Source organism: Vulpes lagopus, chromosome 3 (genome assembly GCF_018345385.1).
Source record: "Vulpes lagopus strain Blue_001 chromosome 3, ASM1834538v1, whole genome shotgun sequence".
In the NCBI taxonomy this organism is placed as follows: domain Eukaryota; kingdom Metazoa; phylum Chordata; class Mammalia; order Carnivora; family Canidae; genus Vulpes; species Vulpes lagopus.
Genome location: NC_054826.1, coordinates 101,533,427 through 101,546,727, shown reverse-complemented (window position 1 = coordinate 101,546,727; position 13,301 = coordinate 101,533,427). Strand labels below are relative to the sequence as shown.

The window sequence follows — 13,301 nt, the reverse complement described above, 5'->3', positions numbered from 1 at the left end:
GGCTTGGATGCAACTAGCAGCCCAAAGTGGTGGCCCCCAGGTGCACCAATGGGGGCAGGGGTTCCTTCTGTCTACCCATGTTTCCGAGGGAGCCTGAGTCTCTGTTGAGTGACCCCTGCGTGAGGGAGGTGGAAATGAGCATAAAGGAATCCCGGAAGGGAGCTGAGAAAGGAAGGAGGCAGAGACAGAGGTTTGTTAAGAGGAGGAAAGGGAGAGGGAGAAGGGGGAGGAGGAGGAAGAGGGGGAAGAGGAGGAGGAGGAAGAGGAGGAGGAGGAGGAGGAGGAGGAGGAGGAGGAGGAGGAGGAGGAGAAGGAGAGAAGGAGAAGGAGGAGGAGGAGGAGGGAGGAGGGAGGAGGAGGAGGCCGGGCTCCCAGAGCAATGGATGAAGCAGGATGGAGGCCAGCGGGGCAGGCAGGCGGCAAGCAGGCAGTGCACACTTGCAATCCATTCACATTGCGGACATCACATGGTTGTCTCCGCCCCAGTGAGCCACAGCGGCAAAGCAGGCTAAGTGTAGGCAGACTTTCGACAGCGCCTGGGTCCCCCATATCAGGCCTCCCTGGGGTGGGCCAATTTGAGCAGGGTGGCGGGCGGGGGGCTGGCTGGGGTGGGGGCACAGAGTCAGATGTATGGCCAGTTTTCCCTTCTAGAGAACGCCTTCCCTGGCTGCTCAGGTGTGGAGACTCCAGAACTCTCTCCCGTCCAGAAGGACTCCCCACCAGCAATGTCCAGCAGGGAAGGGCTGGCTCTGGGTTTCTGGATGCCCGGAATGTCTACAACGGATACCAGTCAGCCAGCAGCAGCCCAACCCAGCACCTTGAGACTGATAAGTATTTGGGAAGGAAAAGCCAAAACCAGGGTTTGCTTCCCATAAAACAAGATTATTTTGGTCTCTGGAGACCCTCCCCGCCTCCAGCAGCTACGAGCCTGACAAGCTCCCATTGGCTGCTTCCCAAGGTGGCTGGTCTGCTCAGGATGGGGTCTGTGGGGCAGTGGGGGGGGCAGGGGAGCAGAGGGGGTCTCAGGACCAAGGAAACCTTTCTGGAGCTGTCCACACCTGAGGCCACAGAGCTTGCCAAGGGCACAGGGAGAAAAAGTCCCGACAAAGCAGCCCAAGGAAATAGAGAAAAACTTTTTTTAAAATAAAAACAAAATCAAAAAACTCTTTCTTGGCTCAGTACATGGGGTTGTCTGTTGTCACTTGGTTTGGTTTTCCAAAACCTGATCGATAAATGCCAAAGCAATCCGCTGCTGCCATAGCCGATGGGGGCAAACCCCGAGGAGGGGAGGTGCAGAGGGGACACAAAGAAAAAGGGTTTTGCCTACCTACGGAGCAACGAGCCAGGCTCGGACCCAAGCTCAGTGACCCGCTGCGCCGTCTGCCCTACTCCCAGCCTTCGCTTTGCGTCCAGAGTGCAGCGTGAGAGCAAATGCAAGAGACCAAAACAGACATTCAAAGCATCATGGGTAGGGATCAAGGGTGAAGGTATGGTCAAGCTGCTGGGGGAGAGAGCAGACACTAGAAAGCCAAGCAGTCAGGGGTTTAGTACCAGATGTCAGGAAGACCCTATTACCCAAATATCCCTGTCAAGACCTGCTCAGTGCATGTGGTGCAGTGGGGCCCCTCCCCTCCCTTCATCTGGGCTCCCTCCACTGCTGCATCTGGCCTGGTCTGAGGGCCCCCTAGCCTCTTCTGCCCACTCTGGGCAAATGACCTCATGCTAGGACATTGATGGGGCTGTCTGCTTCTCCCCAGGGTCAGAGTCAGGTGGAGCTGGGGCAGGAAAGCTTAAACACATGGAAGCTGGAACTCTGACTTTAAGGGGGAGGAGCTCAGGGGGTGGGAGGAGAGGAAGGGATCATGGAGGGAGGATGGTGGTGAGCCAGCAAGACTGGTCCACAGAGGCCAGGGCTAGGGACAAATGAGGCCAACCGGCCAGTTAGTGACCTCCCCCTCCTTGGCCCAGACTACATTCACTCAGGCATGGCAGCACAAGAGAATGTGAGTCCCAAGGGCACCTGGCTCCCTACTGTGCCACCTCTTGGTCACCCAAAGTGGACCTGGGTAAGCCAGGATGGGTGGGGGCTGTGGGCAGGAAGAAGACAGACCAGGAACAGGAGCTCAGCTGGAAGCAGGGTAGCATCCAGTCCTATGGCCAGAGCTAGCTCCTATCCAGGTTGGCCTTAACATATGGGCCTCACTCTGGGACCATGGGGCCTGAGCTCTGGGAATCCCTGAAGGGGGTCTGCCCAGAAGCAAGTCCTAAACCAGGGTGAGGAAACACTTAAGGATCCTCTGGCTCCCCCACCTGGCCCCTGGGACACTTCTAACCTGGGGAGGTTGGAGCCAGGACATACACAGGGACCACTGAACCCCACCTTCTCTCCACAGGTAAGGTGGATGGGGGCCCGGGGCGGGGTGGGGTGGGACTGGGCTGCCAGCAGACCAGGCCTGTGGGCTCAGAGGCCAGTGCTCTCTCCGAAGCCTGGGCCCCGCCGCTCAACGTGGCAATGAAGCCCACAATTTCAAATCTCACAACAAAACGGGCGGCAAATGGTCTTGACCCTGCACTGCCTACACGCCCTTTAAAACAGAAATACGTGTTAGAAAACAAGTGTATATTTTTAAACCACCGTTACATAGAAATACAGCTTTAAGAAAATAAATAACAAACAAGCAGCTAAAAAACAAAAACAAAAACAAAAAAAGATGAAGCTGGAGGTGAACGCAGTTGACTTTAAACCTGAAGAATGAAGGCATGCCAACAGCTATGAGGGATATTTGAATAATAGAGAAGAGCAGCAGACTGCATATTCCAGCTCTACCCCTGGTGGGGTGGGGAGGAGGCAAGGGAAGGGGAGGAGGAACAAATGAGGGGAGCGGCAACCTAATGGTCTAGTCAGGACACAGCAAGAGAGACAAGGCACACGGGTTTAGTTAAAAATGAACTCGGTATGTTTAATAAAGCTTGGTATTACCAAAATCGCGGTACAAACATCAAGTCACACGCCCACACGACAGAATTCCATTTACAAAGTGTCCCTCGGGAGGCCTCCTCCGGCCACGCCCGAGAGAGACCCCGACCCAGGCCTGCGGTCTAGGGGGGGCAGAGGAGGTGAGGACGGGGGGCAGAGGGGAGCGTGGAGGGTGAAGACTACAAACAGTCCGTATAAAAGCTCAAAAAGAGCCAGGCCGTGGCGTTATCACAATGATACAGGTACAAGGAGAACAAAAATAGGACTCAGGCAGATACAGCAGGCTACGCTGCCAAGAACCCAGACGGCCGCCCTCTCCGAGGCGTCCCAGGGGGGCCACCTCTGCCCGCCATCTCCTGCCATCTCCTGCGTGCTCGCTCGCGCTCGCTCTCTCGCGCTCTCTCTCACTCACTCGCTCGCTAGAAAACACGGAAGGTATTTTGTGTTTGGAGCTAGTAACCTTGGTCAAACGAGTCCTCCGAAGAATCGCTGAAGGAGGAACGGGCTTCGACCTCTTGAAGCAGCAAACAAAAGGGCTGCTTCCTGCTGGCGGCCGGCTTGGGTTTCAGAGTCCGCGCGGCCGCCAGGCCCCTCTTGGTCAGCTTGGGGCCTCCAGCCAGCTTGCCGTTCTTTGCCACCATGCCACACAGGATGGAAGACGTCAGTTTGGAGCTGGACGGGCCTTGGGCAGACCACTCGTCCTTCAGGAATTCTTCGTCTTCCTCTGAGTCCGTATCTGCAGTCAAAGTAGTTTTTAATACGGTAAGTCATCGAGCGCTGGGAGGGAAGGGAGGGGCTGGTGTGTCTCGTTATTCTCAGTGGCTTTGAGGACGCCCTGGCATGTGCCAGGACAGAAAGGTCCAAACGCCTATTGGCCGTGGGACAAGCCCTGTCCCACCGCTGGACGAGCCCTGTCCCACCACTGGACCTCTTCTCCCTGCCTGGAACGCTCGCCTCTCGCCTGGGAGGCCTCACAGAGCTCGTCCTCTCCAGGCTGGTGGCTGCCAGCACCACCCACCACACAGCCACCTCTGCAAACAGCTTTTCCGGGCCCCAGATGGAGGGAGGAGCCCCACTCTCAGAAAGGTCTCAGCCCAGGCTATGGAGATCTGTGCACTAAGCCCACGGGCTCCTTTTGGGGAGGGACAAGGCCCAAGAAAGGAAGGGCTCAGATAAAGCTCTCCTGCTCCAGGATACCAGTTTCCAGCAGTGTGCTGGGCAGCCCAGACAGACTCACAACGGCAATCACACAGGCGTGTCCCAACTCTCCGTCCAGCAGCGTCACAACGGCCATCGTGAAAGCAGTTACTCCAAGGAAACTGGCAAACCATGTTCCAATTCAAGGCTTTCCCCCCCAACTTTCTCCTATCAAAGGCCTGCGTTTACCAGCACACTGCTGCTGGCTTCTCCCAAGACTCCTGCCTTACTGTGCAGGCAAGGCTAGGGTTCTTAAGCTTTCCTGGGAGAAGATCACCCAGATTTGGGAAGGGGAGCCGTCAAGCAGGCACAACTTTGGCCCCTTCCAACCCCACCCCAAATATCCTCAACACCATTTTTATCTGTTTTATATATGGGGCTGTCAAGCAAGATTTCACTGGAAGAAACGGCTCCACAGCAAAGACTATAATCCCTCAATCTGATAAAATCCACCCTGAACATAAGGAATAGTAATAGAGCTACAACTCTGGCAGCACCTGCCATCTCCAAGTCCACGAGAAAACTACACGTGAGGCAGTGTCTTCTGGCTGCCTCTTCTGACACCTAAGCTTTCCACTCCAACCAAGACCCCCAACTGTAGGATGGCCTCAAAACTCTAGGTATGGGTAGGACATGGACAAGCCCCATCAGGTCTCTGTCCTTCTCAAGGCCACATCCCAGGCTGGAGACACCCTTGGGTGATGACAACCAAGTTGGCTTCCCACCAGGCATGCCCCTCAACCCCTATTACCCAAAGTGAAAAAGAGTAGCTTTCCCTCTTTCCACATCCTGCCAGCCATCTCCGTGCTAGAAAACACTCTTGACCTCACTGTGACTGCATTCTCTCATTTACCCAGAACTACAGAAAACCCAACATAAAAAATATAAACAAGAGGCGCCTGGGTGGCTCAGTTGGTTAAGTGACCAACTCTTGATCTCAGCTCAGGTCTTGATCTCAGGGTCATGAGATCGAGCCCCACATTGAGCTCTGCCCTGGGAGTGGAGCCTACTTAAAAAAAAAAAAAAAAATACAAACAAGATCTCTCTCCACAGTCAGCTGCATATCATAGCCAGCATCTAGTTGGACACAGATCTTCTGACCTCTTTGTTGCAACTTTAACTCCTTTCTCTCACCTGGACAGTGGAATTTTAGACACAGGTTTAACAGACTAGCAATCTGAACATGGCTTTGTGTAAGCACACATCTACACACAGTGGACTGTGGCTCAGAGCACTCCAAAGACCTCAGGGACAGAGCTTATTTCTGGCCTCTAGATGCGCCCCAATCACCTGTCAGTGGGAGGAATACGGGATCCTTCTGGCAGTCAGAGCAGCAGCAATCCTCCCCAATCCCTCCATCATTCTAAAACCAGCCAAGGGGATCCCTGGGTGGCGCAGCGGTTTAGCGCCTGCCTTTGGCCCAGGGCGCGATCCTGGAGACCTGGGATCGAATCCCACGTCACGCTCCCGGTGCATGGAGCCTGCTTCTCCCTCTGTCTGTGTCTCTGCCTCTCTCTCTCTGACTATCATAAATAAATAAATAAATAAAATAAAAAATAAAAAAATAAAACCAGCCAAGATGGAAGAATAAAGGGAAGTCCTTCTTCCCTCCTCCTCCAGGGCTATGAGTTTCTGAGATGAGCTCATGGTGGCCATGGATGGCCTAGGATGCTGCTATTTAGTCATACCTATCCAAAACTGAGGACCACAAAAGCTATGACAATCAAGCATGTCCTCAACACATAAGGCACAAAAGAGCTGTTTATCTCACATATATCTCTGTGTCAGCCCTAGAGACCCATTAGTTCTAAGCAACCAAACACACGAATGCTTTAAAAAAAAAAAAATACTGCAATAGCAGCAGCTGAATCTTATGCCACAGCCAGCTTTTACCAACATGAGTTCACTTAAAGCTCATGACAGTCTCGTGATAATATAATTGCAAGCCCATAAAAACTTTTTCTTTTCCTCGAGAAAACAAACTTAAATAGCATTACAGGTGTCTACTTTCGTGCACTTGACAGTCAACCACTATGTTCTCCCCCTATGAACCCTGCAGAGCCAATCAACAGCCTAGACACACACATCCAGGCAGGCCCAAAGAAAAAGCCCTCCACCCCAGTCAGGGCCTGGGGGCTCCCACAGCAGACTGTGCCAACAACTGCCAGGAGCCACGACGCCCCTCATGGCCTTCCTGCAGCGGCCACGTGCTTAGTGAATGTGTCCTGGACATTAGGGGGCTCCACCCACACACACCTAGGAGTATCAATTATGTGTCAAGCAGCATCCTAGAGCCATCAGATGCCACCAAGAGCTGGCCATAGGCACACAGACACCTAGGAGCCCCTATTTTACATGCCACCAGAGGCCGTGGAGGGCCAGCCATCTGCATACACACACACCTAGGAGCATCTACCACGTGCCAAGCAGCATCCTAGGGCCACCAGATGCCACCAAGAGCTGGCCATGGCCACACAGACACTTAGGAGCACCTGCTATGTGCCACCAGGGCCTGTGGAGAGCTAGCCATCTGCACACACACACACTTAGAAGCATCAACTATGTGCCAAGAAGCATCCTAGGGCCATCAGATGCCACCAAGAGCTGGCCATGGGCACACAGACACCTAGGAGCACCCACTATGTGCCACCAGGGCCAGTGGAGGGCTCACCATCTGTACACACACACACTTAAAAGCATCTACCACGCGCCAAGCAGCATCCTAGGGCCACCAGACACCACTGACAGCCGGCCATGGGCACAAAGACACCTAGGAGCACCTGTTACATGCCATCAGAGGCCGCGGAGGACCAGCCACCTGCACACACACCCAGGAACACCTACTACACGCCACCAGAGGCCCCCTGGCCCCAGGCCAGCCGCGTTCCCGAGTGCCCAGGGAAGGTGTTCCCGTGTGGCGACCCCGGCCAGTAAGAGGCCGTGCAGCAACCCCCAGTCCAGCACTGGGTGCGCTTCCCCACTCCGCAGCTCAAGCCCTAGGAGCCCCCGCCCCCAGCGGTCCACTCTCGGGGACAAGGCGCGGCAGCCACCTGGAGGCCTGTGGCCCGTGCAGCCCTCAGTACGCTGCCCAGCAGAGGGTGCACCCTGCTGACACTCAGCATCCCTCAGAACCCCGGGAGAAGAATGGAGAGCCGCTTGTGGGCAGGAGAGACCAGCTGCTCTCTATGGTCCTGGCGAGTAGCCGCTCTAGGCCAGGCGGCGGCGGACTCCATGGCGCAAACGCTTCCGCGCCCACCGCTTGCAAACCAAGCACAAGAGGGCAGGCCAACTTCCGTTCCCACCCGCCAATCACAGGCACTTCCGCTTTCCACACCCCCCCACCCCACGCACTTCCGGCCTGGAGCCCACGCGCAGAGGCGGAAGAGAGACCTTCAAGCGCCCGTGAGAGAGACCTAGGCGCGAGGAGCGGGAGAGAGAGGAAGCGCCCCGCGGCGGCGCTGCGGCCGCTACTTACTGTAGGAGTAGCTGCTCACTTCCGAGGCGAACGGGGAGTGGGCCGACTTGGGCTGGCCTCTGGCCTTGAAGCCCACCTCCATCTTCCTCGCTTTGGCGGCCCGTTTGTGTTTACCTTCTCTGGAAGCCTTGAGGGACAGGCTGAGGCCTTTGGCCAGCGCCTTCCTGTCCTTGCCCAGCAGGCTGTCGTAGGGCGTCAAGTACCTGCCGCAGCCCCCGCCGCCTTTGGACTTCCCCCCAGAACCGTCCGAGAACTTGAAGGGCGACTTGAGCTTGTCCTGCTTCGTGAGGGACAGGGCCTTGTCCAGCTTGCTGGCCAGCTGCTCCTGGTCACTGGCCATCTTCTTCTTTTTAATCTTCAGCTGCAGACGGAAGTCGGGAAGTCATGGGTTAAGACAGTGGGTTTCAGCACACCAGCTCTGAGGAAGCTGGGCTCCAGTCCCTTCCACCTGCCTCTGTGGCAAGCTGCTCAACCTCTCTGAGCCTCTGTTCTTCCCGCTGGGTAAAACAGGGACAACTAGGTGCAGCTCATCTGTTTAACTCGAGTACCTAAAGCAGCCCACGAAGACTGCAGCCCAGCCTAAGTGGGCCCATCCAACTAAATGGGCGGAAGCTGCTAAGAGAATGCCCCAGGTGTGCCTCAGATGCCCAAAGCGGAACAGAGTGACTCAAGATCTCACAGATTAAATTCCTACTTGCACGTCTGCTGCAGTCATTTGTTGTCAATATGAAATGTGCAGTTTCAAAGCCATTAATGCCCCTCAGTTGAATGTTTTAGCTCTATTTTCTTTAATCAGGTAACATAAGGGGGGGAGAGTTGCTATAGGGTCATTTAAACAACGTGAAGTATCCTTCACAATTTGCAAGTAAAAGATCTTGGATGTACAGGCTGGCTCTGTTCCCTCTTCCTGGATCGAGTCTCCCTTTTGTGAATATTTCCCTCAGATGGCCAAATCAACAGACACAGTCCCCTTGCATGGGGCTTTATGAGGAGAGATGACAAGGTACATTAGTATTCAGAGACAAAGGCCTTAAATGGACGATTTCAGGGCTCTGCAGAAATAAAAATCAAGGAGTTGGCTCTCACCCCACTACCCCTGGGGAGTTCACAAGGAAATTACAATGGCATCAACCCCTTGTTTCTTAGAACGACAGAATGCTGAAGCTGCTCATTAGACAATTACGCCGTTAAACAACAGTAATTGCATTATTTGGTTAAGAACCTGCAGTCTCTCTTCATGGCTTCAGTAAAGCATCATGGTACGTGCACAGGGGATGTGGCTTTCATCTTAACCCTACCTGAGGCTGTGCTACTCTGGTAAGGCTCTGACCTCCTCTGGGCCTTAATTTCCCCCTTTGTGCAATAAGAAAGCCTGGAGGAGGGGATCCCTGGGTGGCTCAGTGGGTTAGTGCCTGCCTTTGGCTCAGGTCGTGATCCTGGAGTTCTGGGATCAAGTCCCACATCAGGCTCCCTGCATGGAGCTTGTTTCTCCCTCTGCCTGTGTCTCTCATGAATAAATAAATAAAATCTTTAAAAAAAATGTACTAGAATATTTGAGAAAAAAAAAAAAAAGCCTGGAAGACAGTCCCTCTGGCACTAAGGCAATTGTTTTAACACTTTCTGTGCAAGACTAGGGCCAACAGACCTAGAGAGAGAGAGTGAACTCTGTCTGGCATACCCTTCCAACCTCAGCAGCACACCTAGAAGACAGGGTGACTGACCTGACTCATGAAGTCCGATGAAGCTTCATGCTCATCCCAAGGCTGGTTCCTGCCCCTCGCTTTCCCCGTTCCAACGAGGGCATCATGTTCCTCTTCAGGTCCCTTGTGTCTCTTCCTCATCCCTGCTCCAAGCTCATACTCCTCTGACGTCAGCAGGGGCTTGCTGCTCAGCCTGAAACCCAGATGCACTGCTGGTCAACACCCTGACCAGAAAAGACTCAAGGGTTGGGGGTCGGCCCTTAAGGCCCTGAAGGGTAGGCTTTGGATGTCGAAGCACAGACAGTGATGGCAGAATGACGAATCTGGGGAGACGGATCCTGTGAAGCTATGGTGCTGGGATTCTATTTGTGAATGGGGCAGAATGAGAGTTTAACAGGAAAGAAGCAACACTTCTCCAAGGCAGTATCCTCTGCTGGCCTCTTTCTCTCGTGCTTCTTCACACACACACACACACACACACATACACACACACACACCCCTTATCAAAACGTGCCGAGAACAAGGATCAGAAATGTCAAGGAACTCCCCCAGGATGGGAGGGAGATCAAGAGTCCCTGGCTGGTCTCCTGTACCCCTGGGATTAAGACAGTCAGGATACAGTCCCAGGTTGAAGGCATCTCTTGCCTACTTTAAAATAAACCCTCACAAGTAATAGAAGCAGCTAATTTTTACTCGGTGCTTTATTATGTGCTTTGTTCCATGTTAATGCTTTCTATTTCAGCCACAAAATAATGTTCTACATAATGTTTTTTACACAGGGAAACTAAGGCTTCAAAAAGCCAGCACCCAGTCTGAGGTCACAACACTACATGGAGCTGGGACTCAAAGGTGGAAAAACACGCCCACCTCCAGGGGCTATTCGCCCTGATCCAGTGCTGTCTGCCGGCGGCCCGGCCTCTACTGTCTTCAGCAACTGCTTTCCTACTCTCCTTTGACTGGCTATAGGAGATTACTTCCTCTCACTTCTCCAACAGGAACATCCAAGGAAGATAAATGTAAGTTGTGGGGGCCCCTTGGGGTGGTCTTCTAACAAAACCTGTGGCCAACCCAGTCTCTCCTCTGCCTTCTGAAGCCACTGTGTGGCCCCCTCTGCTTCCTCAAGCCAAGCATCAGGCCGCCCAGTGTCCACCCTGCCCTGATGTCCCAGGCTGAGGCACACTCCAACTTCATTCCTCTGATGGGCCTCATTCAGTTGATGCTACTCCCGGACACCCAGGAAGACTGCAGCATCATTCCTATCCGTGCTTAGCCTGGAGGAAGAGCTCTCATTCTAGCCACCATTCAAGAAAACCTCCAGAGGTGCCACATGTAGCTTCTGCCACTCAAGATGTACACAAAGAAGTGGCCCAGGGCCACAGGCTCAGGTGCAACAAGCCAATAGGTCAGGCCAAGAGGACAGGAATGACACTGTCAGTCACATAGGGAACCAAGTGACAGCATAAGTCAAAGCCTGTCCCAGCAGGGCTGAAGCTCAGCAGATCCCTTTGCAGGGAGGAGGTGTATGGAGAAGAGCAGGAATTAGCCCCTAACCATGGAAGAAGCAGGTGTGGCAGGAAGATGGGTGAAGCGCTTAGCTGATGGCACAGGAACCTCTCTCACTGGGGTCAGCTGCCCACTCAGTGCTGGGTGGATGAGTCTGCCTGTCCATTCTGCCACTCGCCTGGCTCACCCTCCTGGCCTGGGCAGTGTGCACCATGCTCCCTGAGAGCTACCAAACCAGATGGGTCAGAGCCCGAGGGACTCGAGGTCCCCGGTGCCCAGATGCAGGCCCTGTGTGGGCCCGCACTCCTCCCCTCCGAGCTCTGTGCCAGTTCCCGACCCACCGAGGGGCCAGCCTTACTTTCCGCTACTGTTGCGGCTCTTCCCTCTCTTGCGGGGGGGCGACAGGGCGCTCAGGGCGTGGGTCCGTTTCCTCGGCCTGCCAGGGCCTCTGCGTGCCAAGCTTCTATGGGGTTCCTCGCGCCTGTCCCTTAAAAAGAATCACACGCTTGGCTGTGAACCTGGGGGGTGGAGGGGGCGCGGAGAAGGACATACGATACACACATGTCACTCGGGTCCACACACACCTCTAATGGCCTACCACAGCCAACCTACTGAGCGCCAGCGCCTACAAGAGCCCAATCAGGGCACCGCCTGCTACAGCCTTGTCACCCGGCTGGCCGGGGCCACGGGATATGGCTAGGGCGCACACTCACTCGGAATCACGGCGTCTCTGCAGCTTCACCAGCTCTCGCTGCTTCTCCTTGTACCGCCGCTGGACCTCAGCCAGCCGCATCCGGAAGTCCAGCTCCATGGCATCCATGCTTTCCAAGGAGGACTTCATGGCATACATCTGCAGGGAGAGCGGGGTGAGGATGCCAACGCCCACCAGCTCCCACTGGCTGATCAAGCGTCCACCCAGATGGGGATGGCGAGTCTTGATGGTAACAGGGGCCCAGCTCAAACCCCACCCCTGCCACTTACTAGCCAAGGCCCTGTGGGCAGAACACAGGATAGGAACCAAAACCCAATTTTGCAGAACTGCATCAAAGCCAAAGTGGCCCCAGACAGCTGCTCAAGCAATGTGGGCCACCGTGTTATCCATCACTTACAGATGGAGGCTCAGAGAGGTGAGGCGCTTGCCCAGGGCTCACAAGCAGCAAGGGGCACAGCCAGGCCTGCTCTTCCCAAACCATCAGGCTGTCACCCATTATCACATAAATAAACTGGGACCCTGAAAGGGGAAACAGCTTACACAGGCCTGTACAGCAAGTCAATGGCAGAAGCTGGACTCAGATCAGGCCCTTTCAACTCCAAAGCCAGCCATGTCCCCAGCAAGGTGGCATCTCTGGGGGACTCACCTACAACCCCACCCCTTAGGCCACAGGTAGGCAAAAACAGGCCCAGGACACCTCACCCGCTCCTCCTTCTTCTGCATCCAGCTATACTTCTTGTTGGGGTTCAGCTCCCGCGGAAGCCGCAGATTCTTGAGCGGGTCCACAAAGGGGCTGTCCAACACCTCCTTCAGCATGTGGCTACTGGCTGCCAGCAGGCTCTCCAGCGAGGGCCGTACCGCCAGGCCCCGCTCCGCACCTACATACAGGAGGCAGGTGAGCCCATGTCTCTGCGCTGGCCCCGCCATGCTGCCTGGGGGCAGGATTCACGGATACTGCAGCCAACCCCACTCAGACTCCAAACAAGGAGGAAAATGAGGCCCAGGACCAGCTCAGGGCTTGCCCAAGGTCACATGGCCCCCAGGATGCTGACTAGACTGCGGCCTTTCTGAGAAGCAAGAAATGGTGCTAAGTGAGGAGAACAAGTGAGAGCTGGGGCACACAGCATGGCCCTATCCCAAATGTCCACTGCTGCACAAAGTCACCGAGAGTAGCCAAGCCACCGGCAGAGGTGCTTTCTAGGGTATGCCTCTTTCTGCTTATCTGTCCTTTAAATATCCCATGAGGAATATGCAAGGTGTTAATTTTCAGGAAAAAAATGAACCGAAATTAAGTTTTATGAAATGTAAAAGTAATACGAGAACACCAAAAATACAAAACAGGCATAAAAATGTGAAAAAATGAAAACCTTCCCCTACTCAGCACAAAGTTGCCCCCACCACTGGCGGCACTACCACTGATGTTCTTGTAGAGGGCCCTGAAAACTTTTGCCCATACTCAAACATATGTGACGTCTGTGGGCATCCTTTATAAATATGGAAATGGCACCAATCCACTCAGAATCAGACTTCACTCCTTTTCACGTTACCGCATAATGGACATTTACCACATATGATTATTTTGAATCTTATAAAAGCTGCCATTTCTGCAGGTCAAAAACAACAGAATTTCAGAAGTTTTCCATGACCAAACCCACTAACAGCTGCCTAGAATTCTCTTGTATTGCTGAGTTTTAATGAATCTAAATAATCCCCCATTGATGAAATTTTAGTCATTTC

The 13,301-nt window shown here is 54.1% G+C and overlaps 1 protein-coding gene across 9 annotated transcripts in view; it reads right to left on the bottom strand.

Moving 5' to 3' along the window:
• The window catches only part of TNRC18 (trinucleotide repeat containing 18), an 89,875-nt gene that overhangs the window by 31,083 nt on the left and 45,491 nt on the right, over positions 1-13,301 (bottom strand). For 8 of the 9 annotated variants that reach the window (XM_041749757.1, XM_041749750.1, XM_041749753.1 and 5 more), the window contains 6 exons: positions 12,267-12,442; positions 11,566-11,702; positions 11,211-11,339; positions 9,371-9,542; positions 7,650-8,010; positions 3,438-3,713 (listed from right to left, as the gene is read on the bottom strand). In XM_041749757.1, coding sequence (XP_041605691.1) covers positions 3,438-3,713; positions 7,650-8,010; positions 9,371-9,542; positions 11,211-11,339; positions 11,566-11,702; positions 12,267-12,442 — 1,251 coding nt within the window. The remainder of the gene's footprint in view (positions 1-3,437; positions 3,714-7,649; positions 8,011-9,370; positions 9,543-11,210; positions 11,340-11,565; positions 11,703-12,266; positions 12,443-13,301) is intronic. The other variant, XM_041749751.1, reaches the window with a different exon arrangement.